The sequence below is a fragment of the Spea bombifrons genome, chromosome 10, assembly GCF_027358695.1.
Source record: "Spea bombifrons isolate aSpeBom1 chromosome 10, aSpeBom1.2.pri, whole genome shotgun sequence".
Classification (NCBI taxonomy): domain Eukaryota; kingdom Metazoa; phylum Chordata; class Amphibia; order Anura; family Pelobatidae; genus Spea; species Spea bombifrons.
The window spans coordinates 32,528,101-32,551,928 of NC_071096.1; the positions used below are offsets into that span (position 1 = coordinate 32,528,101).

Genomic DNA, 23,828 nt, shown 5'->3' on the forward strand with positions numbered 1-23,828 from the left:
CAAGGTAAATTCCTCTTGTGAGCCATGACTAAAGGACTTCGTTGTTTACCCAAAAGCGCGTCCTGCGTCGAATCTATTAAGGGTCGCTTTAATTGGACACATACAGATATTTTGCTTATGAAGGTTTTTATGTGGAAAAATGATAATAAAGGCCACTTAATTTGATGGTTTGCATCTTATTATCCTGAAACCTTTGGGTTTGTGCGGTATGCTGCAGTACAAAGGAAAATAGATCCTCTCTGTAGACTTATCTTCTGTTAAAAGGAGAGAGGCTGAAAGCACACAAATCATATGTCGACTTTTTATATATACATTTGATGGCTCAAAGTGTCTTTGACGGAAAGATTTTATTTCGGTTAATTTTGTTGGTAACAAACAAATCCTGAACCATTTGTGACATTTATTACAATAGAGGTATTTTCGTGCTGTTTCTTATATCCATACTGTCCCTTTAAGGAGCCTTGTAACTTTAACTGTACGCTGCTTGAGGAGATGGAAAGATATCCATATGTAATGTATGGCCCTCTGGGCAGGATAACTGCAGCCAATCCATTTTAGGGGAATTTCTTTTGGTTTTATTAGCAAATCAATTGCAGGTTCGAGATGCCAACGTGAGAAATTGATATTCATTATCAAATTATCCGCAGATCTGTAAACCCACTTTTCATTCCTATAATCAGCCGGTAGAGTTCATTGCCTAATCCCGCCGCGCATGGCCATAGCACAGATATTAGAGTTCTGCTAAATGTAGACTCACAATTCATGCGGCCAAATGCAGATTGCTTCTGAGCACCACTGTGAGCTATCAGGAGAAACCGTTTGGAAAGACAGCCAGTCTGCCTATCGCTGGCAAGAGTACATTTATACATGCGCGGAACGGATCTCTTTAAGGAGTTACAGACAAGCTTTTAACTCCTCGAGTTATAAATTAATATCACCCAACAGCAAAAGATCTTAGACAGAGAGTCTAAGAGATATGTATGGATGCCTGGGGAGAAGCATTGTGGAGAAATTACATAGCTTGATGGGAATGTCTGCAAATACAGAACACTTCAGGAGAACCCACCATTTAAACTAAATCAGAATGGGAGGGGGCGTGAAGAGGCAGTACTGGGAAATCCGCTATCTTCTTGCAGGAGTTTTTAAACTCTACAAGTTAGGAAAGGGCTCTTATGGAGCAGAGGGGAATCTCTGACCTGAAGGTGCGGGAAATGAACGGCCAACGTCAGCTCCGCAGATAGTTAAAGGGGCGCTCCAGAAACCATATGAACGTTGATGCATATGACAGCTGAGGTCCCTTTAAACGTCCACATGGGTCACCTTGCAAATGCATGGAGGGATTCTGCAGAATACCCCCACATATGCATTCACCTATTACCATGCATTTAAGCTTGCAGGAGAAATGTTTGGCTGAACAAACCTCCTGGTCGCTAAAGCACGTTCCCTACACTTATTGCCAGGCACCTCCGGCACCGACTCAAGGTCCAGGGGGGATAATGAGACCCCCTTGGGCCGGTACAAAGTTCTTCATTGCTGGGGCTTCATGAGACAATGAACTGTCTATTTACCGGGAAATGCGTCATTAAAAATTACTATGATATGACGTTAGTTTTCGTTCGGGGAAATATGGTTATCCTTGCCTTAACGTACGGCCCAACGAAAGAGACATTTCTTAAGTCACTTACGACTCTAGCTTAAAGCAACTGTTTATTTAGATGGTTAAGAGAGACCACAAAGTCTTTTCTGTTGTGTTGGGTGAACCAAGGCTGTGGTCTGTTTGTCCAACACCTAACTCTAAAGACGTTTGTGCGGCTGGTGGTGGTGGTCAGAGGAAGACAGAATAAACCAAGCCACGGGTTGTGTTTACCACAATGGACCATACTGAGTTTACTACAAAATGAGCGTGTCTGTGGTTAAGAAGGAAGTCTCACTTTGGTAAAAGTAAGCAAAAATATATGGATTTTTTTTATTTGGATAAAATATAATCATAAAAATGCTTACAGTAAAACCAGAAACATGACAGCTCGAGGCTCTTTATTTCTGAATAATGTTTCTTAATCAATTAAAAAGATAAAACATTTTTGCCCCTTGAGAAAACTTGTAGAGGTCAGGATGATGAAGTTTAAACTCACCTGCAAACGCCGAAGATTGGAGAGTTTGAGCTTCAACTCCGGTACATTATAAATGCCCATCACCAATAAGTGTCCCCTGTATAATGTATAAATCAATATGACTTCTCCAAAATCTCCTCACCCCATTGAATTATACATTACACAGGACTTGCCTGTGTTGGTCCTTCATAATGAATAGTGAAGCGAGGGAGCTGAAACCACGTATCTCCTGCCAGCTCTCTCTGAATAGACCCTTCATACGTATTCAGCTATTGAGAATGGAGAGGGGAACGTCTACCTGTGGTTTTGATTTACAGATCATTGGAGATGAATCTAAAGACAATTGGTTTCATCGTTTCCATCGTGTGAATGATTGTTAATAACCGGTACTGAAAGGCATGAAATAGACACCAATAATGAAATAGCCAGATAGGTAGCACCTGATTTGTACATAGACACAACTACGGATTATCTATTAAGAGTTTTCATTCTGTGATAGAATTTTGGGTGCTTTTGATGGAGTTCAGCCCCTTCTCTCTGTTTCTTTAAACCAGGGAGCCCAGCCCCAGAAGTGTATAGAAGTATGTGAGTGTATTTATATATATTTATACATATCCCTGCCTTCATACTATAAATAAACGGCCCTCTGAATGATAAAACACAGCTAAAACGCAATACCGTTCCTGTCGTCTGTGTTATTACCCCATTCCTCAAACCATTATGCCATTCAGCTAGCAGCGTGTGGGGTTGCCCCTTATTAGCATGTTTATAGGGTCTCGAGCACAAATGTGTAGCTTCCAGGCAACCAAATTAAAGTAAACCTGTCAGGTGTGTCTATTTTTGTCCTTTCTGGTCCTATTTTCGATACAAAGAAAATAATAACAACAAAAACGGTGATATTTTTGCCATGCCTTCCCCTCCTCCCAAATCAAAGGCCTCTGCCAAACAGTACAGACGGACTTCTTTTCACCGTCCCAGGGCCCGGGCTTGCCCGCTTGTACATTAACGGATATTTTACACGGACGTACTGTCAAGTGGAGTGGTTTGTAACAAGCAGAACACGATTTCCTTTGTTAATTGGCTCTCTTTTCTGTACCTGCTGAATGAGCTGCTAAAGCATCAGGGCTGCCATTACGAGACGCGGCTTAGCGGCGCTCCCAGCTCTCTGTAGGAGGGAAAACCAGGGCAAAAGTCTTCATTCTTGGGCTTAAAATGAAAACGGGCAAGGTTTCCGATGGTTTACAGCACCAAACGTGCTTCATTGATGGCACTGGACGTTCACACGCACTGTAAATGGCATAGCACCCACAATCAGAATATACGGCACGGAATAAAACGTATTACTTTCAATTGACGTTTCCATCGTGAAATAACCATGTTCCGCTTAGACGACCCATTAGCAATCCCAAACGCAGACTTCTTTATTGATATTAGTTCTTCGTTTTGCCGCTGTCCCCTTGTGACATTGTCTTCAAAAGCCATCGATATTTTTTTATTAGCTTCACCTTGATGAATAGCTAATCCCCATAAGATATTGAATGGGGGTAAATATCATGTGCGCAGTCACGGGGTATGTTTTTATGCTCGCGTAGCTTGCGCTGCCGGGCATTTCCAGCCGGTGGCCACACAGTGTGGTGCTGTTGACCAGCGGCCCACCTGGCATTCACCCTGTGTGCCGGATGGCCGGTCGGATGGCTAGTTCCGGTACACGGCCATTGCTTGGCCCACAATAAAATCATGATAAGGTCCTATGTCGGAGATCTTGTCCAGAGGGGCAGAAGTTCTTATTAATGCCACTATCGTCCACGAAGCTGTAGCTCAATTTTATTTTTAAGGTCTAAACATTTTTATTTGAGGCAGATTTTCTCTGGTTTAAGCAGACGCAAACTTACCATTACAAAACAGGGAACAGAGAATTTCCACAACCTGCGTTCCCCCCCTGTGTATCTCTTAAACAAGCAGTCTGGATGCTCTAACCAACTTATGCAGGAACATAATGTATTCGATGCGAACCTGAAAACCCTCACACTGCTTCCCTGCTTCCTAATTTGATTGTAATTGTGCGTTTTCTGATACTTTGTGCGTCTACCCACATTAATATCCAGGCTCGTGCATAATGAAGTGCCCTATCCAGCCTTGAAAACATTTTTCTACAAGTATAGGGGGAAAAAAAAAACAAAGAAGTCATCTGGATATTAGATAAAAATAATAATAGTGATTTGATTCTACGCTGCATTTGCCCGGCTGTGGTGCCTGAACAGAATCTTTATGCAGCTGGTGCAAAGTACTGCAGAACATTTCCGTATAGACACCGCATTACGCTGTAGGTGCACAGAAACTACCTAGACACCTACCCCTACATTTAATATTTGCTTTTGTGTCCCGAGATATTCCAAAAGAAACGGTAGAAGAAAGAAAAGAGAATTAAGAAATGCAAATACCCATACCCGGGAACTCTCAGGGTTGCCCTTGAGTCTCGGGGGTTATGCTCTAGTCTCAGGGTCTCAGGGGGAAGGGTCAGATTCTCAGGGTCACACTGTCTGGAGCCGACTCTGCGTTGATCTGATGATATCCAAGACCCCTAACGTGATATTCCTGTTTTAATGCATGTCACTCACGTTATCCTTAAATAATAGAAGTCAAAGCTTCCATTAGGACTGGTATTAGCAGGGCCAACCAGGCATTCCCAGCCACTGGTACACGCTGCAGCACCTGATCTGCCATCGAAGCAGCAGATCTGGTGAGAATGGGGGTACTGATGGCCAATGCCAGCAGACATTTGCCCGGTATGCCAGAGGACCCAGTCACGGCCTTGGTATCAGAGTCATTTGATTAACACATTTTGTGAGTCTCTTCACAGAATCTGCATGATGGGCCATCAAAGAGTCATTTAGAAAGTAGGCCGAAAAAAAAAGAAATTGGGAAACTCTTTGACCCTCTCAACTGGGCAGAACATGCCAAGAAATGCTCCGGAAGTACCTTGGCCACTATGACATTCTGTCTGTGTGCCGCAGTAAACGCATCTTCTCAACAGTTAATAAAGCGTGGTTTCTCGTAACACAGGCGTTAAATGTTTCTGTACTTTATCAGAGTTCCTAAAGTTTGCTCGTTCTTTTGCAAAGCAAAGAAAGATTTCACACATTTTAAGACGTAAATTATTCATATATGAAAACAAAAAACGTGGTCGGGCCATTAGGAATTCAGTGCCCTTCAGTTTCCCAAACTGCAGGAAGTATTAAGGAAATTCCGCAGGTCCACTCCCTAGTGCAAGGGCCCTATCTTCGTGTTTTGGTAAGTCTCCGAGAGATTAAGGGAGTGATATTTAGATGGAGACGTATATTACTCCTCCATTAGAGCAGAGAAACTGATATATTCTTCCTGAGGTATTGCCTTCACTGCCAACCGCAGTCTGTCAAGTTTAGCAGAAGAAAAACATGGACTAGATTTTATTTTAGTTTTTTTTTTATGAGATGTCAACTTCTTATCTGTTATTTCAACATTTTGTTGAATTTTTGGGAGTAATTTGCCCTTTTCCTGACCTGACATGTGACTAATATTATACTAATGAGCCAAAAACTAGGATACGTCTCCTACGCAGCTCAAAGTTAACCCTAAAGAAAAGAAAGAAATGCTTGGGCTTTGTGTCGGTATGTTTTTGGTGCATTTTATATTCCCCACTTATATAGTAAAGAAAGCAAGATTCGGTCTCGCAGTAATAGTGAGTACGTCACTGGCGTAGGAAAGGTCTGTAGGTATAAAATTAGTGGGGCCAGACAATTTATAAAAATGTTTCTTGATTGTATATTTTATGTAAACTATTGTAGATTTCAAATTCCAAAAATAAAGTTTGCGATCAGGATTCGATGAGCAATATGGACCACCGCCCGCCAGCCTGGGACAACTGCTGAGCAAAAGTGATGAACTAGTTCGTTTTCTGATTGAGATTTATTCACTACTGTGGTGTTGGCAGGGGAATTTGCCATTTTAACTCCCTAACTTTACTAAGCATTATATTCCTTGGCAAGTTTCTCTATTAAGAGGGGCTAAGGAGGCCCTGCGTGATGTAACTATGCATTATACAGGGCCAACCAAGTTTTTCTGGCAGGAGAAGCTCACTGGGGCTGGCCACTCGTAAAGTAAGTGAGATCGGGATGTTGACATTACAACTCTCCAGCAAACATCTACGTTAGTGAATAAGCCACGTTGTGTATGGTGTGGTCCATCTACAGGGTAGCTGATGTGGCCTTACCCAGAGACGTCCCTCAAGAAAGATCTCAAGGAAAGTCCATGTACTTTGCTCTGAAATCCAGGACATGACATCATATCTCGAGATGACCTCCTATATCCTGGTTTTCAGATTTATTTAACGTTGTCTTTTCTTCTTCTTAATGATAACCCCCTCTTTAACACAAGTATTTGAAGACAAGCCTCCAGTAGCAAATAGACATACAGGTCCGAAAGGGAGCAATTATATCAAATTCCACTGTGATGTCATTTACCACATGCGTGTTCTTTAGAAAAAATAGTTAAGCCCTTCAAATGAAATGAGGCTTAAATATCCAAAAATTCGTACTATAAGAATGACAGACGGTGTAACAGAAAGTGCAGATCTTTCTTAATGTATACTTTGGAAAAAAGCAATAAGCGGGATTTCAAAAATATGTCCACTTTCAGTTGTTGCGCTGCACACACAGTGGTTTGCAATGGATTAGAAGGCCGACACCAAACGGACAAAACCACAAATCATCGAACCCGACCAGGACAATTATAACTGAAGGGCTCTGGGCTAATCCCTAGCCAGCGGAACTCGAAGCAGACATGAGTTTTGAGATTTGAAGTAAAACATAGAATTTCATGGCAGATCATACTCATTCGGCTCGTCTAGTCTGCCCGTTTCTCCCGCTTTAAAGACTCAAACTTTAATGAGTCGTTGGTCTCGTCTTAGATTCAGGAGCCGTATGTCTATCCTGGGCATGTTAAATGTCGTCACAGGATTACATAGAATTCCTCCCCACAACAATCCGTTTGATTACAGCTGGACTGATAATGGACACTGGGCCATGTTTCATGATAGAATTTGCCCCAAAACCCATAATCCCAAACTGAAATAAAGTAAAATAAATCTTTACAGTAAATAAGTGCAGAAAGACAACCGTCAAAGCAGCGTTCCTAGGATTCACATTTGTAAGACTTGTTTATTGCTAAAAGTGATTGCCGAGTGGCTACACAAGGTTCTTAATGATAAAGGATGAAGACAAAGGACTCCTTCGTACGTTAGTTTTACAATGACATGATCAACAGAAAACATATGTGTTAATATTGTTCGTTTCCATGCCAATAAAAATCCTTGGCCAACTACAAGGAGCGACAATACCGTCATTACTAAAGGCATCTAATATGACGCATTGCTTTTCTCTTCTTTTTAAAATTTGAATTATTTTGCCACTTTAATTTTCACGTTTGATTCATTGCTTCATTCGCTATTCTAGATGTGATTTATAGATCAATTTGTTTGCAGATATGATTGAAATGCACAGCGAAAGCTATTTTTAAATACCATGTTTTTGCTGTAAAGGTGTAAAACCATTAATAAAAGGTGTAAAATCAATAACGGCAAATGTTCTATATGTGTGTGTGTGCATAATCCACCGTACATTTTCATTGCATTAATAAAGAAAGAAAATATTATGGTGTGCCTTTCACGTCAATAAGAATATTAAGAAAAAACACAATTACATGAAAAACCTGGATGGCTACGGCTGAAGAAGACACCAAGGCTGGATAATCTGAAACTCTAGAACGTTATCCGTTCTAGAGACGTTCTAGTGCACCCAACAGCTGGAGGTCCGTAGGTTGACCAACACCATCTACATGCAAGTTCTCATCTGCTTTTGTTACAGCCTGTGTGTTAAGCTGTAGTGTAACCAGTTGTGCTACGTTGTAGAGCCTCATAACTGGAATATTTTGTAAGCGCGCAGGTATATATGTTTTTGAAACGTTGTTGTGCTAGAATTCCAACATGGAAAGCACGAATCTAGTGGGGGATTTATACAGGCCCATGGCAGAGGTGACAGGACAAAACTTGTCCAACAAGGGTTCTGGGGACTTCTGCTCAACATCAGCATAAAAGTAAAAACTGCCTCCAAAAGTTAGATACAAAATATGTGAAAGCAAGAATAAATAGGATAATGGCGCATGTGAAGGCATGGCTTATTGCAATAAACACAACTACAGAGGGTATAGTCTTTAAGAGAACGTACAAGATTATCTTTGATGATAGCGATGAATTATGTTGCAACACCTTACCTAGAGAGTAGATGCAATGATGGGAAATGGGATCGGGCATGAAGAATGCATATAAACAACAAAAAAGGATGAGGGAAAGATGATGTGTCCAGGATACAAGAGCAGTCAGGAAATATTTTTTAAAGAATTGAAAGGTTATTGAAAGGCGATTATTTTGTACAGCGCCATCATATTCCGCAGCTCTGTACAATGGGTTTATAGGACATAATGCGCGTCAGCTGATTAGAGCCGGGCTGTCCTCACCTTTTGTTTCTGTAAGTCCAAATTGTTATGTGACGTAATAAAATGGATGGGATGGTAATGGAAATATACTGTATGTACGTTAAGAAGAAATGATAGATGAGGAGCGGCACAAAAGGATGGCACCCAAATGGCACAAAGATCACTCACTAACTTTATGTGTATGCGATTTTGCTTTTTTAAAGTGTTTTCATTAATCACTCCTTTCTAATTATATTAAATAAGTGGGAGTTCTAAGTCAAAGCATTATTTATAAATACTTTGTTTCTGTTGGAATGTTATTAAAACGAGGAAACACCGTTAACGGTTTCCAAAAGCACGTATTGCGCCACTTACCGAGAATTCTGCAGAAACGGGGCCTTTTTTTTTTTAAGATTTAACAGCGCAGGGCTGCAGAATTTAGGTATTTTTTTTTTGATGAGTCACTGGAGAACGTGGTACAGGCGTGGGAGACGCGTCTCATTCGGCAATGACCACGGTGGAGGAGGACATGAGACTTCATTGATAAAGCTGGTTTCCCTTTAAGTTTCTATTCATGTTTTTAGGTATGCATTTAAAGGGACAGCAACATGTCAATAATAATAATCCTTTATTATTCAAACTAAATATAACAAAAAGCCAGACTGCATATATAAAAGTTATTCTCGGTGATGAAGGTGACTTATTATGTTGTCCCACACAGCAGAGATCCCCTGCTCCTGTAGGCAGCCACGTTCGGCTGCCGAGTCTGTCCTCGTGGTATCTACAGCTGTCTCTTGCACCACCGCCGTCATTCACTTTATGGCAAAATTAAGTTGCAGCCCCACTGAGTTCTTAGAACGGAAAATGGAAGACTGATCTAGCGTGGCTCCAACTCATTAATGCAAACGGAGAGTGATAACAGGTGAGCAACTGCATGCCTATAAGACAGGAGACTAACCTGAGTCAGTTACCTACTGCATGCATCTATATATAGCATATATATATAGAATATTGGCCATTTACCACCCATTCCACATCAGATCAATAACATTCACTAGTTTGTAACGCATTGACATCTAGCACTTACAGCCAGTTTATATATTGATATACTGGAGGGATGAATATATGTAAATATATATACTAGTGAAAATAACCTGTGCCCGACAAGCCTTGGAGGTCATGGATGGAGTGGGTGCAGAGGTACAGAACCCTATCTCATCTAGCATAAAGCTTTACAAATCTAGCCCATGAAGGCAGTAGATTAAGATGTGTGTGTGTTTAACCGACGGCAAGGACTGGTTTTGGCAGCCTTACTGTATACGGTTTAATGCTGACCTCCTGCATGACATGTCACATATACATGAATGTCACAGGAACACGCTAATCGGATGACCAGTAAGGAGGGCTTAAATAACTCCAAATTAAATAGTTATCTAAAAATATTGACCTCGTGAAATTGATAGGTGGAGGGAAATTTGCAATGTTACAAAGTATGCAATCAGAAAATGAAACAAACAAAAAAAAAAATTCATTTTTATCTAGCGCTATTTATGAATATTGATCAAACCCTTTGAGCACCCGGAGGTGTCTGCAATGTCTGTCACAGCATTCTGCTGCTTACTCGACTGGCGTTCAAAGGGTTAAGGCAGTAGGCGACTAGGTTTCTCTGCCGCTAACATCACAAATTGCTATAATATGGTTAGTACGGAGATATATATGGATATCATGCTTGGCATATGAGCTCTTTCGTGCTGGGGATGGGCAGGGAGCGGGAAGAAGTCTCATAGTTCCGATCCTCCAGCAGGAAAGGGGCAACTTTAAACATTTATATACAATGAGATTTAATACATATGTATATACAAAGATGAGATTGTTGCTAGTTGGCACCATCGTTGCATCATTCTACCATCGCGTTTCACGGATAGTCTTCTCCTCGACGTTAGCAACGTATAAAAAAGCAGCTGTGACTTGGTTAATGCCGTGCCATTTTTGTACACGTCTTTTTTTTTTTTTGATGGAGCTGTTTGACTTTGCTGGCTGTAGAGTATTCTAGAATTCCGAGTGAAGGTGAACGGACAGGTACGTGTAGAAATCTGTGATCGGAACAGTTAGCAGTAGACAATAGGGAGAAATCCCTACGACGAAAAAGCAGGAGTTTTGAGGATATTTTCTTGTGCAGCTAAAATGCCACAAGGTCACCTGAGGACACAATTTGATCAGCGTGGCAGACTTTTTTACCCAGTGTGAAGACAGAGTCCACGATATAGTCATTGACCCGACGGAAAGGAGCGATGACTCCTACGAGTTCCTGTTGCATATTACTGTAAAATATTTGCAAAAGTCCATTCTTATACAGAGCAGATGTATCTAGAAAGCTTTAAAAAGGTCCTAATAAAAGCATGCAACTGAAAGAGTTGAGTTACAAGCTCATGACCGAAAACCCTGGCCACTGCTAATGGCATTTACAATGACGTGGTTCACGATTTGGCATTTTCGTTGTCCGTAAAAGCATAGAAAGTAGAATAAGAGCAGGCCTCTGTGGGAAAGTGTTTGTGTCCGCGTGGACTGAAGTCTCCGGAGGAGCAGAGTGGGGAAGCTCGCACAGAAGCTGCCCGACTTTACTTCACCTGCAAATAAAAAAGAGCACTTCAGTTTTAGTCATTGTTTTCCTGAATTGATGATTATGATGGCGTGAGGACTCAATGACAAAAATGAGGATGCCGTAAGCCATGATGAAGAAAGAAAGAAAATAAATAAAGGAATGGGTGGACATGATGAAAGGAGCACGTGGCATTACATTATAAACAGGACAAGAACATGCAAGACAGATTTGCTGCTGACATCAAAAGGCTCATTAACAGAAGAGTAATACGATTCTTAAGTAATCAAAGATTAATCTCACTTCTAACTTCATTCCGAGCCTTCCTTCAATGCCAAGTCACGTCTCTAGTTAAACTCAGCGACTTAATACAAGATGGCTACAAGGGGGCTACCCAAGGGGGCTACCCAAGGGGGCTACCCAAGGGGGCTACCCAAGGGGGCGTTGGCATCATTTGGCCTGGAGAAGAAGCCGAGTATCCCATTAACACGGCAGCTCTGAATATATTTAGGATACAACGCACAGTGTCCAGTCCTGCCTAAAATAGTTTCACCAAAGAGGGTGCATAGAATAAGGGTTCAATAAGAAAGAACCCAGACACGGTTTAAGCATAAAATACACAAAAAAAGGCTTCACGTAGTGGCCCAGAACATTAATTCGGGGCAGACCCATGAGCTCCTTTCCCCAGCGGAACAATGTCCAATATCCCAAATTACCCTACTGGTATCGCCCAAGGGCTTGCACCAGAAGCAGGTGAATTCCAATAACTTTCCAATAGGCTTCAACAAAGCAAAAGCACAATATTTGGGAAAAAATATAAAAAATGTGTGCTATATGTCTTTTCTTTACCCTATGCATTAATTTTTAAGAGACCGAGTCTCTCTGAAAGGAAGCACGTACTTTTTTCTTAGCGTTTTAGCGCCCAAGATGTTCGTAGAGACAAGTCAGAACTCTGCTTGGCTCAGGTACACCTCCATTCTTCATTAATAATGCATTTCCTATTGCGCTGGAACAAATATATCTTTCTACTTGACATACATCTTTGTTCTCTTGAAAGCAGGATCCCTGCTTAAAAACACCGAACAAACAGGCACGTTCCTGGAAGAGACATATTTATTGTTCGCACAAATGGGCTTTCAATAAAAGGGAAGATCGTGGAAAAGTGACATTAGTTGCTCTTTTTTGTTTTAAAACAAGTACATTAGAAAGAATACCGATACCGTGAAGGATTCAGTACGAAATGCGTTCAACCTGTCTTCTAGAGACCAATTAAAAGGGCCGAAGAACCTTTGATGAAGGTAAGTCCACCCAACGCCTCTGGAGATATAGTCCGCTTAGCATAGCTTAAGGACACCCCACTCATCTACCCAAAACCCTACTGAGCATTTCAATCTATCCTACAGATCTTCCAATGTAACCATATTTTACGTTACTTAGAGGGTGGTGGTTAAGCGTAACTGCCTCAGCAGAGGTGGTAGAGGCCAATACAATGAGGGAATTTAAACATACATGGGATAGGCATATAGTCCCTAAATCTATGACTGATTAAGGTCTGAGTCTTTGCAGCTAGAAAAACGGGCAGACTAGACGGTCCAAATGGTTCTTTTCTGCCTTTGAATTCTTGATGCTTCATATAGAAACATAGAATAAGAAGCTGAAGGCTCTAAACGAGGCTGTCCAATTTGTTCCGTAGCCACAGAATTACTTGCCCGTGACTTTCCATTCGCTTACATTTGAAAATCTAAAAATCTATTAAAAGTGAGTCGTTTCAACGCAAGAGGTGTAGATTGGAAATAGCAGGAAATTTGAAAATTCTGCCGTATTTACATCAATATATTTTCACACCCTGAATTTGGAAGAAACATTATTGAAATAATAATAATTATTTTCCGATTCCATGCACAAGTATCTCAGTCGTCGGACGCCCGGAAACGTGCTAATTATTTCACGTGATTGTGCTGATTCGGTAGATCTGGCCGCGATAAGGATGTTGTACTTTTTGATTTCAGTCCCAAAACGAGGTCTAATTTTTATATATTAGTTCGCCTCGATTGTCGAATCCCAAGGGAGCTTTCTTCCGAGACAGAATCCCCAGAAATGCACGAGCTGCCTCTGTTTCTTCCGTGTAACATTGAAATAGAATTTCAGAATCTCGGGGAATCTATAAGCGCCGACTAAACACCGCTATTTATAGAAAGGTTATTAACATTTTTTTCACATTTATTTCCACTGCTGCGGCTGGAATTATGCATTTACACAGCTTTCCCTGCAAGACGTTCATGTATATACGTGTGTATCCGTGGTTATATATTTTTAACGTAGGCCCTTTTTTTTTTTAGCAAGAATGCTTAAAGGAACAGTGTCCCAATTTTATTTTTGATCACAGTGTATTATTTATTAACATAAGAAGCAGAGCGGCTCAGCCCGCTTTCTTTGTGACGCTAATGTTGGCATCCTGCCCTGTCTGGCCGGAGTCCATATGGACAGGCCTAACTGCGTCGACAGGTTTGGTGCCTATTTCAGCTGTAAGATGAAAATAAACTGGGAAGAGTGCAAAGTACCTTGTACTCCTAAGTAAGTACACACATTGCTCCTTTAAGATCAATTGCTAGTAGCTGAAGACAGCCAAAGGCTAATGCTTGCACCCCATATTACAGAGAAACGCTTACTCTAAATCTTTATCTGTGTACCTGAGAACTCAGGGGTTTTTGCCCCAATCTCAGGGTCACACAGTCTGGAGTCGACTCCGTCCAATTCTACACCACTGTGAATATAATGCTTTCCCTCCCGGTATGGTTTGGTTGATACTCCTGCTTGAATGCAGGTGACTGTATTAAGTGTATCTTTAAATAACGTTGAGTGAGGGTTTCCATGACGATCAGTATGAGAGCCTTTTGGGCAAACATTCTTAACAATGGGCTATTAAAAGGTTAATATTTTAATATTAAGGTCGGCTAATTGCAAAGGTTCCCAGGTATGGTTATGGAAGGAGACTCGTCAGGTGCCTGATTAATCCAGACTAGATAATAGTACCGCAGATTGCTTGTTCTTAATGGGACCAGTCTGGAAAGGTGTCCATAGGACCCCTCGGTGCCTCCGCAAGGATCACCAACAACAAATATCATGGAATAATAAAAGAACGCGGACCAGTTCAGAATTCTCCTGCGGTCACACACTGCGGATCTCCCTGCCGTCAGCCCGTTCGATGAAAAAAGTGCGAGAAATAAAAATCAGTTTATTTTTCCGCTATCCCCTTGGTTCGGTGACACTCGGATCTGCTTACTGCGCAGATCTGTGAAACGTGGCACTGCTGCCATCTCAGAACAAGTCCCGCTACGGGAAGCTCTCTTCTCCTTCGAAAGGACCTTTAACATATTAGCCGCACTAAATTTAGAAAGGCGTTGCTTTTTTTTTTTTACAGCTTTAAAAGCAAATTGAGAGGAAAAGGAGAGCCAGTCCGAGCAGAAGGGAACGTAAAGGCCCTACCAAGTCTTAAGAGGTTAAGTCTATGCCTCGTATCAGTAGCAAGGTCACATAAGATGGGGTGGATCTTAGGCAGATATCGAGACTCAACCATTTCTCGCCCCTAGGGAAGGTGATACCTTCAGGTCAGCTTGGATCACTGCAGCATAGCTTGTACACACAGTAAGGGGCTATATTTTTCTGTCCTGCTTCTTTAACCTCTTGTTCTTCACCCTATCCTATTCCCACCCCGCTGCCTTTTCTGACGTACTTCGTGCTATAATTCACTGCAAATTATCTCTTAAAAATAGCATCATGCCTCTTATTCTAGGAGCATGCGAGAAGACTTGCGTAGGCAGCCATATGTGCAGTTAAGTGACATGGGTTCTAGAAACGAGCAGTTAGTAGAACTCGGAGGCCAATTCTTAGAGTATGTCATGAACAGGTGGAGGGGCAACACGGAGAACGAAAGCAAGCGTCCAATCAACATCTTAAATGCAATAAGCAGCTATACCGGATTGGGTGTTTTTTTTAAATCTGTGTATACGTGGTGGTTATTTATTAATTGCGATTCTGATGCAATGTTTAAAAAAAAAAAAAAAAAAAAAAAAAAAAGCATTCTACTCACCATAGCTACCTATGGATGTTGATGGGACTGTGCTGTTGGTTGTTATGGTGATAAGACCACTTTAAAACTTTGCATGCAATTAGGAAGTGGAGCAGAAGATGTATCTGAATGTATAATTTTGGGTAAAATGTTGATAGTAAGTTTTTAAAGAAAATGTAAAAAAGCATGTCCCGTGTAATCCACCTTCTGGGCGGATTAGCAGGGTTCATTTAAAATTATGATGGGTTTATAAAGTATGCCCATTCATTATCTAAAAGAAGAGCCCTTCATTCCTGATCTTATACTCTGCAAAGGGCAGATATGTTGTATTAGGCATTCTTGAGCTTAGGGCAATAAACCATGCACTCAGATATCCCAGATATGTTGGAACACCAGATCCATAGGCTTTTTTTTTTGTTCCCCACGTTTAATTCTTTTTTTTTTTTAAAGAAAAAAAAACACCATGAAAAACAAATTATAGAATGGGAATGATGATCCTCCAGAGTTTCAGCATCAGAAATGGGCAATAAAAGATACAGGGGCTGAAAATTATCTCAGGAATAAAAATACACATCATAAAACTCCTCATTCAAAACTAATTGTAAAGCATTTGCTGCCTCTTATTAAATTAGAACGGGAATATGAAATAAATATTTTATACCATTGGCGGCAAAGTGGGAAAATACCGTGTGTCTGGAATTTTAGCGCTCTCAAAGTGTCCAAAATTTATTTGCGTCGAGAGGAAAGTAGACGGCGCCGGTAAAACTCACCAGCATTCCAGCTAGTAAAATTATTCATCAAGGTAAAAAGAGAGGGACTCGTCAAGTAACAGGCCGGGAAGAAAAAAGGGCACACCTTTTATATTTTACCTCTGGGTTAACAAGCTGATAAAAAGTCACCCCGCAAGCAGTTCCTATAAACATTTCTTCATCAACAAGCAACAATTGTTGGTGGAGGGGAAAGAGAAAGCATGAGTAAAGGGGCAGATACAATCATGCATGGGAACCTCTGAGGATTGCAGCTCCTAGTGGGTGTGGCTCCGGTAAAAGGGGGGCTTTGCTGCATATAAGGGGCGGGAATAGCACCAATTGGTCTATAAAAAGGGGCGTGTGCTGAACCAAATGCAGCGACTGTTTGGCGACTGAATTGCCTTGAGGAGGCTGCTGTTCGTCAGCAGTTCTGGGTGAAACTCGAGAAGCTCCCAGGTGTGGCTATAACACGCTTAATTAGGTTTGGGATTGGGATTTAACCTTCAGTTTGCCAAATGATTCCAGCATCGCTTGGCAATAACAGGGTTAAAATGATTAAAATATTGAAAATGATTTAAAAAAAATATTAAAATAAAAATATGAGTGCCTCTCATTTTACTCTGATACTAGGGGGAAAAAATGGTGAGCAGTCTCTTTTAAAGGTGCAGTCCTTACAATTAGAGTTGCTGTAACAGAGAAAAAAAAAATATATATTTGGCTTCTAAATCTTGTGGAAAAGTTATTTTCCTGGATAATGATCAAACACTGGAATATATTTTAAAAAAAGTCTGCTAAAGAGAAACGAAGAGCTCGAAGAATCACTTTGCGGCTTATAAATAAATATAAATAAGATTAGCAATCAGCAGTGGACTGGCAGGGACAGATCCCCATTCCTAAACTCTGTGCCGTCTAAGCGAGTGGATCAAGCTGGATATGAATATGTGGGATGTTCTGGCAGATTGCTATAAACAGTAGCCAGAAACGCATTGAATTGTACCATCCAAGATCACTCCTTAAACTCAACATTATCGCGCTCTCATTCTGCCAGAGTCTGCCATGGAACACAGAATGTTTCCGGGGCCACAATTGCCTTTGCAAGTATATTCCCTTTATTGAAAAGGCTTCACGCAGCTATTCTATTGGCGCTTGTATCTGGGAAATGTACGTCTTTCTGTTTTCTCTCTCCCACTGATTTCTTAGCGGGTGGAATTTTTTTTCCTTAGCATATTGTTAATATAACAACAGAATACCAAGGCCAGTAAAATCCAATGGATATGTATTTACCTAGTAAAAAAATGGGAAAGTTTCCTACGCTTTCATTGATTCCAGAAATTGTTAGAAGACATGATTGTCGGTGACTTCAGACTCTGTAGTCACAAATACTCTACCCAGACATATAAATAAATGGTGGAATAGCTGGACTCTTAAGTTCGGACACAGTAACCGAAACTCTCATTGCCAGGCTCTGATAGATGAGATTTTCCTCTCTCAAGGCAATAAGTGTTTTGGTTACTGTGTCCGAACTTAGCCCTAAAGGAAAAGAAAATACGCCACCCATACGTCTGCTGAATGAGTTATGGTCAATCGTAGAACAACAACCCATAACCTAAAGACATGGGAGTTCTGTTAATCAATAAAGTCTGTAACTTGTGTCATCCATCGCTCCTTAAATACAGAATGCCTAGTTATCTTGAGATGACCTAAACTCCCCACATAGGTCCGTTTACATATGTCTATATATATATTATTTTTTTATTTCTGCTTGAACATACATGCTAGTATATTAGATATACGCAAGTACAACAGACATGAAATAAATCCCATAGCTCTCCAGAGCACCTAACATAGACTGATTATGTCACGTTTCCTCCAGATGTCCTTTCCTTCCCCTAACGCTCCATCTGACCAGAGGTCTCTCCGTACCTCTCCCTCACCTGCCAATCATCCCTTACCGATGAAATGTGATTTCTCTCCATTCTGTAACCTTAGACAGAATATTTCCACAGAGGGCTGGAGGAGAGTCTATTTACCAGAAATGTGTTTTAACCCCATTTTGGACAATATAGCTGATTTTAGATTGTAACGATTGTAAACTATAGCGGGCAGGACCTTTCCTGACGTCTGTCGGGTGCTTGTTTAAATATTCAGCGTTGCCGAGTATGATAGTGATATAAAAATCAATGATTAATAAATTAATAATAATTATGGCACTATGTTCTGGATTGTATATATATATATATGCACACATACATACATGCACACACATACATGCACACACACACATATACACTTGCAGGTATTTTTATTATATCCATATATCTATACATAATTATTATATTTTGAATAGTTTTATTAATAGTTGTATTAAAGTCTGTATTTCCACCAATCCCCCTGCCTTTTTCCCCAGCTATTAAATTAAATCTATTGTATTGCCGATACGAACACGAAACGGCTATGCAAATAGTTTGAATTTACGAGAACTGTATTTTTGATCTATACAGTAATATGGTTGGAGTAAACAGAAAAAAAAGACAAGAAAAAAAATAACAGATTAAGACGAACTGATGCATTAGGTAAAGATGACGCCGCTCACAAGCTTACAATCTAGAGGACCGTTAATGTAAAATACTAAAAAAAAAAATTGGTAGGAGAAAAAAGAAATCCAGAAATTAAGTTAGTCTATCTGAATAAACAATTTAAAAAATATGCACCAGGGATAAGGGCGCAGCTGCTGAGAAATACAACTCTCATTATGCTGAGCCTGCGCGCGTTTATGACGCACGCCAACCATGGTGTCCTAGTCATTGCTCAGGCGATCTCGATGTTAACACACCTCCAGCAGCCAAAATGTTAACATTCATGGCAAGACCCCCCCCCCCCAGAGAGTTCTCCTTCTGGGTGTTTTTGAGCACAAATACATTGTGGACGCTTCAGATTTCCATCACCCGAAAGGACGGCGTGCTTCTGTACGTGGACCTTTTTGTAGCCTATCCTCGGTATCCGATTGAAACATTCAATAGCTATCCGTAGACACGAACGTAACTCAGAGCCCTTCGTCATTTATTTATTTCCTAACAAGCGCAGAATGTAAAGCGGAGACGTACCTTTTGAACTTCAGGCATCAATGATTTTCACATCACCGACGTGGAGGATTCCCGCGTGTACCTGGCCGAGCAGATATATCAAAAGAAAAAGAAGAGGAGGCCATGAATATTCACAAGTGAAAACAGAAAGGTTTCACACTTACAGCACCTCGAAATACATTGGGGGGGGCAATGGTATTTTTCTGAATTTTGGAACAATATTATTTACAAACAAAAACAAATTAGATTATAAAAAAAAAGATACTATATATTTTATTGCAACATTCTATCAGTTTACTTTGTGTCAAAACATTCCAAGAAAACAGGGCTTTTATTAACCATTTCTAGTTTGGGGGATTTGCTCAAAGAAGTTAAAAGGGGAAAAAAAAACACAATTACGATACATTTTAATCTGCCTATAAATTTAATCCCAAATCATAATGGTATATTGGGGACTGACGCCGTCTTTCACTATTACTATTTAGAGAATATTTGAATGCACGAGAAACTAGAGCGTGTAAAAAAGAATTAGTTTGATGTGTAGCTTTTTACATTTACAGTTTGTAAAGGGGAAAAGATACCTTATTCTGCTGTTTGGCGCGCATGGAGATTCACTCACAATACATTTTTGGGATGCTGAAAATCTTATAATGCGGGACCAAGGGAGGCTGAATTGTTCCCTAGGACAACACGGACCTTCAATACTTTGGGACCTTAAAACTACAGCCCTGCATAGGAATATCTTACGAGCATCAACTCAAGGTCACCCAACATTAAAGGGGACTCATGGTAACCTGACGTAAGCAAACAGTTAAAGGGGGCTCATGATCGATCACCAGACACAAACATCCAATTAACGAGGGCTCATATTAGATCAAACATAAGCATCCAGTTAAAGGGGGCTCAGGATCCCCTCTGCAAGGACCAATGGACACGACAGCAGCAGCCCACAATAAAACTTTAGCTCCATTCAAAAGAAAATCAAAAAGCATTATATTTGGGACGGACCCTTCGCTTCTTTTTTTTATCTCGATAAAAACTCTTTGATGAAACACAAACGCTTCTGTTTTGTAAGACCAAAAAAAGCGTACAAAATGATATTTTGCTCGGCTTAAGGTGTCCCTGGGAGATCTCCGGGCTGCAGCTGGTCCGCAGCGCTATTTATGAAGCACGAGACCCGGGCCGCCTTAAATGCTGCTCTTGGCCCTCTGCCCAGGATCTCTTAAAGTAGATGACATTTTTAGACATTCGGTGTCATTTTCCTCAATATGACCTCTACTTTCATGCCAGGGATGAATCCATCCGGTTATTAATGCATTCAGTTTCATGAGGGAGAAAGGGGAAAAAAAAGATGCTATTCAACTTTCACACCTGAGTAACATCCAGACGAGGAAAAATGAAACCAAAAACCCTATATATATATATATATATATATAAACATATGAAACATATGAATTCCCCCCCTAAGGACAATGGGCGGTCCCTAAACCCATTGAAAACATTAAGGGGTTAAAAACCCTACGCTCTATTTTGCTAATCTGAATAATATACACGAATGACACATACATTGAAACGTGCTATAATGTCATTTTCATTTTTTAATGTCAAATGGTTAGTAGCCCCAATGACCGCACTTGTTCCCTCTTAGTTCTCCAATGAAACTGTTGAGGCTCTTTTCCCGATATCGCAAGCACACAAGCGCAGTTGGGACGGGAAAGCGACGCTCTAACGTCTTCACTGCTGGATTCGCTCACCTCAGAGGGAGCACTACGGCCGACAGCTCCCCAATCTACCCCCTGCCCCCCCTCGCTCGGCTTCCGTGTCCGCTGATGACCAGGAATAACGCAGGGGCCACAGCTCCAGCCGCTCTGAATCGGAGGCTTCGGAAGACACTCCATTGTATAGTGAATCAGATTACAGGGCCTTTGGGGAAAAGCAGCAGCTAGGTAGTGAGAATGCTGCCGATTGCCTTACCCTCCCTATCCAAACACGCTTACACACACTGGAAGATGTTATTTCCTTGCAATGTGACTCCTGAGACACGCAATTCCCCTACTGAGGCTACTCAGCAGCCGCCAGTTAATTAACAAGTCATCATACGCCTTTCTTTGTGTTTCGCTGCGCACTTTCCAAGCCACAGGGATCTACAACATTTTGGGAGACCGGCGGGGGCTGCGCTTCATTACTACGGGGCATGCTGTATACGGACCTTATTTAATCAGCAGATATCCCATTATACCCAGGCAGAGGATATTACCTTCGTTTAAGAAGATACAAGTTTCATTAGCAAACAGAAAAAAAGGATATGGCGAGTGGCTATTGGCCGCAAACCCTTTGTACGACACCACAGAAACAGCGGCGTCCGGAGAAATCGGATTAAACGCCATTCTTCCCGGTGTATTTTATTTTTGCCGGCAAACGTAGAGAAACAAATAAATAACGAGAATAATAACAGTATCACAGTGGTGTCTGCCTAGGCCAACGGGGACGATTAAGAGATCTCAGTTTAAATTTTTTCCCCATCCAGCAATGCAGATCCTAGCCTAGAAAGCGTCTAACGGCCAGACGCTGCGGCTAAAGGCTAAACAAAGGGTTAAGAACCGCCGGGTCTCCTTGAATCTCGGCAGATCTCTTCTCTTGTGCAGGACCGAGGGATTTAAAGAGCACCTGCGCTGATCCACAGCTGTGCCTCGGACAGACGGCATTATGGGTAAAACAGGGCCTCCGATTTTAAGGTTTGAAGGAAGTGGTGAAAAGGCACACGGGGTGAACTAAAGCGTATTTGCTTCAATATTTCGGCACATGGACAGGCTTCCTCCGCCGATGTTACGCTTTACGCCTGAAACTACATATGTAAGAAGTGTACGTGTCTCTAAGTTTTTGATTAAGGAAGGAAGGATATCTCGATTACCATAACAAGCCTCAAAAATGCACTTAGGGTGGTCAGCAGTCTTGACACGGACGAAAGGAGATATTTTAGTAGGGATTAAGCCTATCGCTGGGTGTCCTCAGAAATCTCACTCCTGAAACATACACAGAAGTAAATGTACAGCAATAGAATCTCTATGCGGATATCGGTAATCAATGACACGCTAATCCTGTCCCAAAGAGGTTATAATGAAGACAAGCGTTACAGAGAATAAGCAAATTTAGATTAAAAGAAGTAAAAAAAAAACAACAAAAAAAAAAACACATATTACACCTGCCATTTACGCTTCCTCCAACAATTAAGAAAAAGTGGTTTTCCTTCCCTAACCTTATTTTAACCGGACAGTAACTAAAGATGATTGTTGTACAAACCGCTTCCTGACGTTTCTAATGACTGAAATTTTCATTCGCCAAAAGATGCGAAAATTAGAAGGAAAATACTAAAGGTTATTTAAAAATCTGGGTTTGTTTTCTAGAATTGAAGCAGCAAAATTTTAATACGATAAAACTTTTTGAGTCCCCCCCCCCGCCATTACATTTTCAGAGAGCCATAAAATTCAGGAAAATCCACGGAAAACCGGCTTTTTGCCACAAGACTGTTACGGCAGAAAAGGGGTTACAACGTAAAAAATGACCACCCTTCCAAAATAAGAAAAAGAACGGGGAAAGTCTTGAGATGAATAATTATTGAGAGACATATGTGCTCTTTAGTGTGTGATAAAGTGACCTTGCCATCCCTACTAAAAACTGCCAGGCTGACTGAGACGATATAATCCACGCTGAATTTTTAAATAATAATAAAAAAACACCTTTTAAACCTGTCTGCCGAAAATCTCATTATGTGTTAAATTCTGCTTATGTCGAGCTCACTAAATCATATTCTCGACTCGCCGGGCGACGCTTGGATTCTCTCCTATTTAATACCCGCTTTTGCTTTCGTTGCAGTATCACCCACATGTCCCCCGATACATTTCATCGCGCTGCCGGCTGATACACGCACTTTCTATGGAAAGTACGCAGGGTATCACGCTTACACCACCCAGGAAGTGCGACCGTCTGACTAAACCTTAACCTCTGCGCGGTGAACTTATTAGAGACACGAAAAATAGCTACTTTGTTTCAGAAAAAGCACATTTGTATTTTTTGTAGTAAAATCAGATAAAAAAAATTAAAATAAAAAAATACATTAAAAAAATAAATCAACGACGCTTCAAGCTAATTTTTTTTTACTCTGCAACCCCAAAATGCGATAAAAAAAAAGACACAATACCACCGAATTCCGCTTAAAACATGTATATATATTTTTACGTTAGCTTGTGTAGAGATACTGCTTTAAAAGTCGGTTCTATGTGGCTTTTACATTTCCAAGAATAGTTAACCAACAAAAACTGCTCACGCTCCAAGCGTCAGATAATACATGACAAACAGAACGGGGTTAGAATTTTCTTCAGGGGGCTGCCTACGTTCTGGGCGCTGAGTTCTAGAGCAGTTGATTAAATCATTTGCAGCCCAAAACGCTGTTGGAAATTTTAGTACATATTAAATCTATGCATATATATTGCTTGTCCCCGACTCTTCTAGATTGCAACCCTGTATGAACAATCATGGCTACCTCCTGCACATCCTTGTCAAAAATGATGCTGAATTACGTTTTACATATTGAAAAAGTATTGCAAATTGAATTGTCAAAAAACTAAATTGATGATGTCAAACGATGATGTCATACGTCTGTCTGATCTGCTTACGTATGCCGCCTATAGACATTTAACTTCACACCTTTAC

At 40.9% G+C, this 23,828-nt stretch overlaps 1 protein-coding gene across 2 annotated transcripts in view; it reads right to left on the minus strand.

Moving 5' to 3' along the window:
- Positions 1-23,828, minus strand: part of MAF (MAF bZIP transcription factor) — a 108,005-nt gene that overhangs the window by 74,691 nt on the left and 9,486 nt on the right. The window contains exons 2-3 of one of the 2 annotated variants that reach the window (XM_053449184.1): positions 19,140-19,200; positions 10,647-11,245 (exon numbers count right to left, since the gene is read on the minus strand). In XM_053449184.1, the coding sequence (XP_053305159.1) occupies positions 19,167-19,200 (34 nt within the window). In that variant the 3' untranslated portion in view covers positions 10,647-11,245; positions 19,140-19,166. Of the gene's footprint in view, positions 1-10,646; positions 11,246-19,139; positions 19,201-23,828 lie in introns of those variants that run through there. The other variant, XM_053449185.1, reaches the window with a different exon arrangement.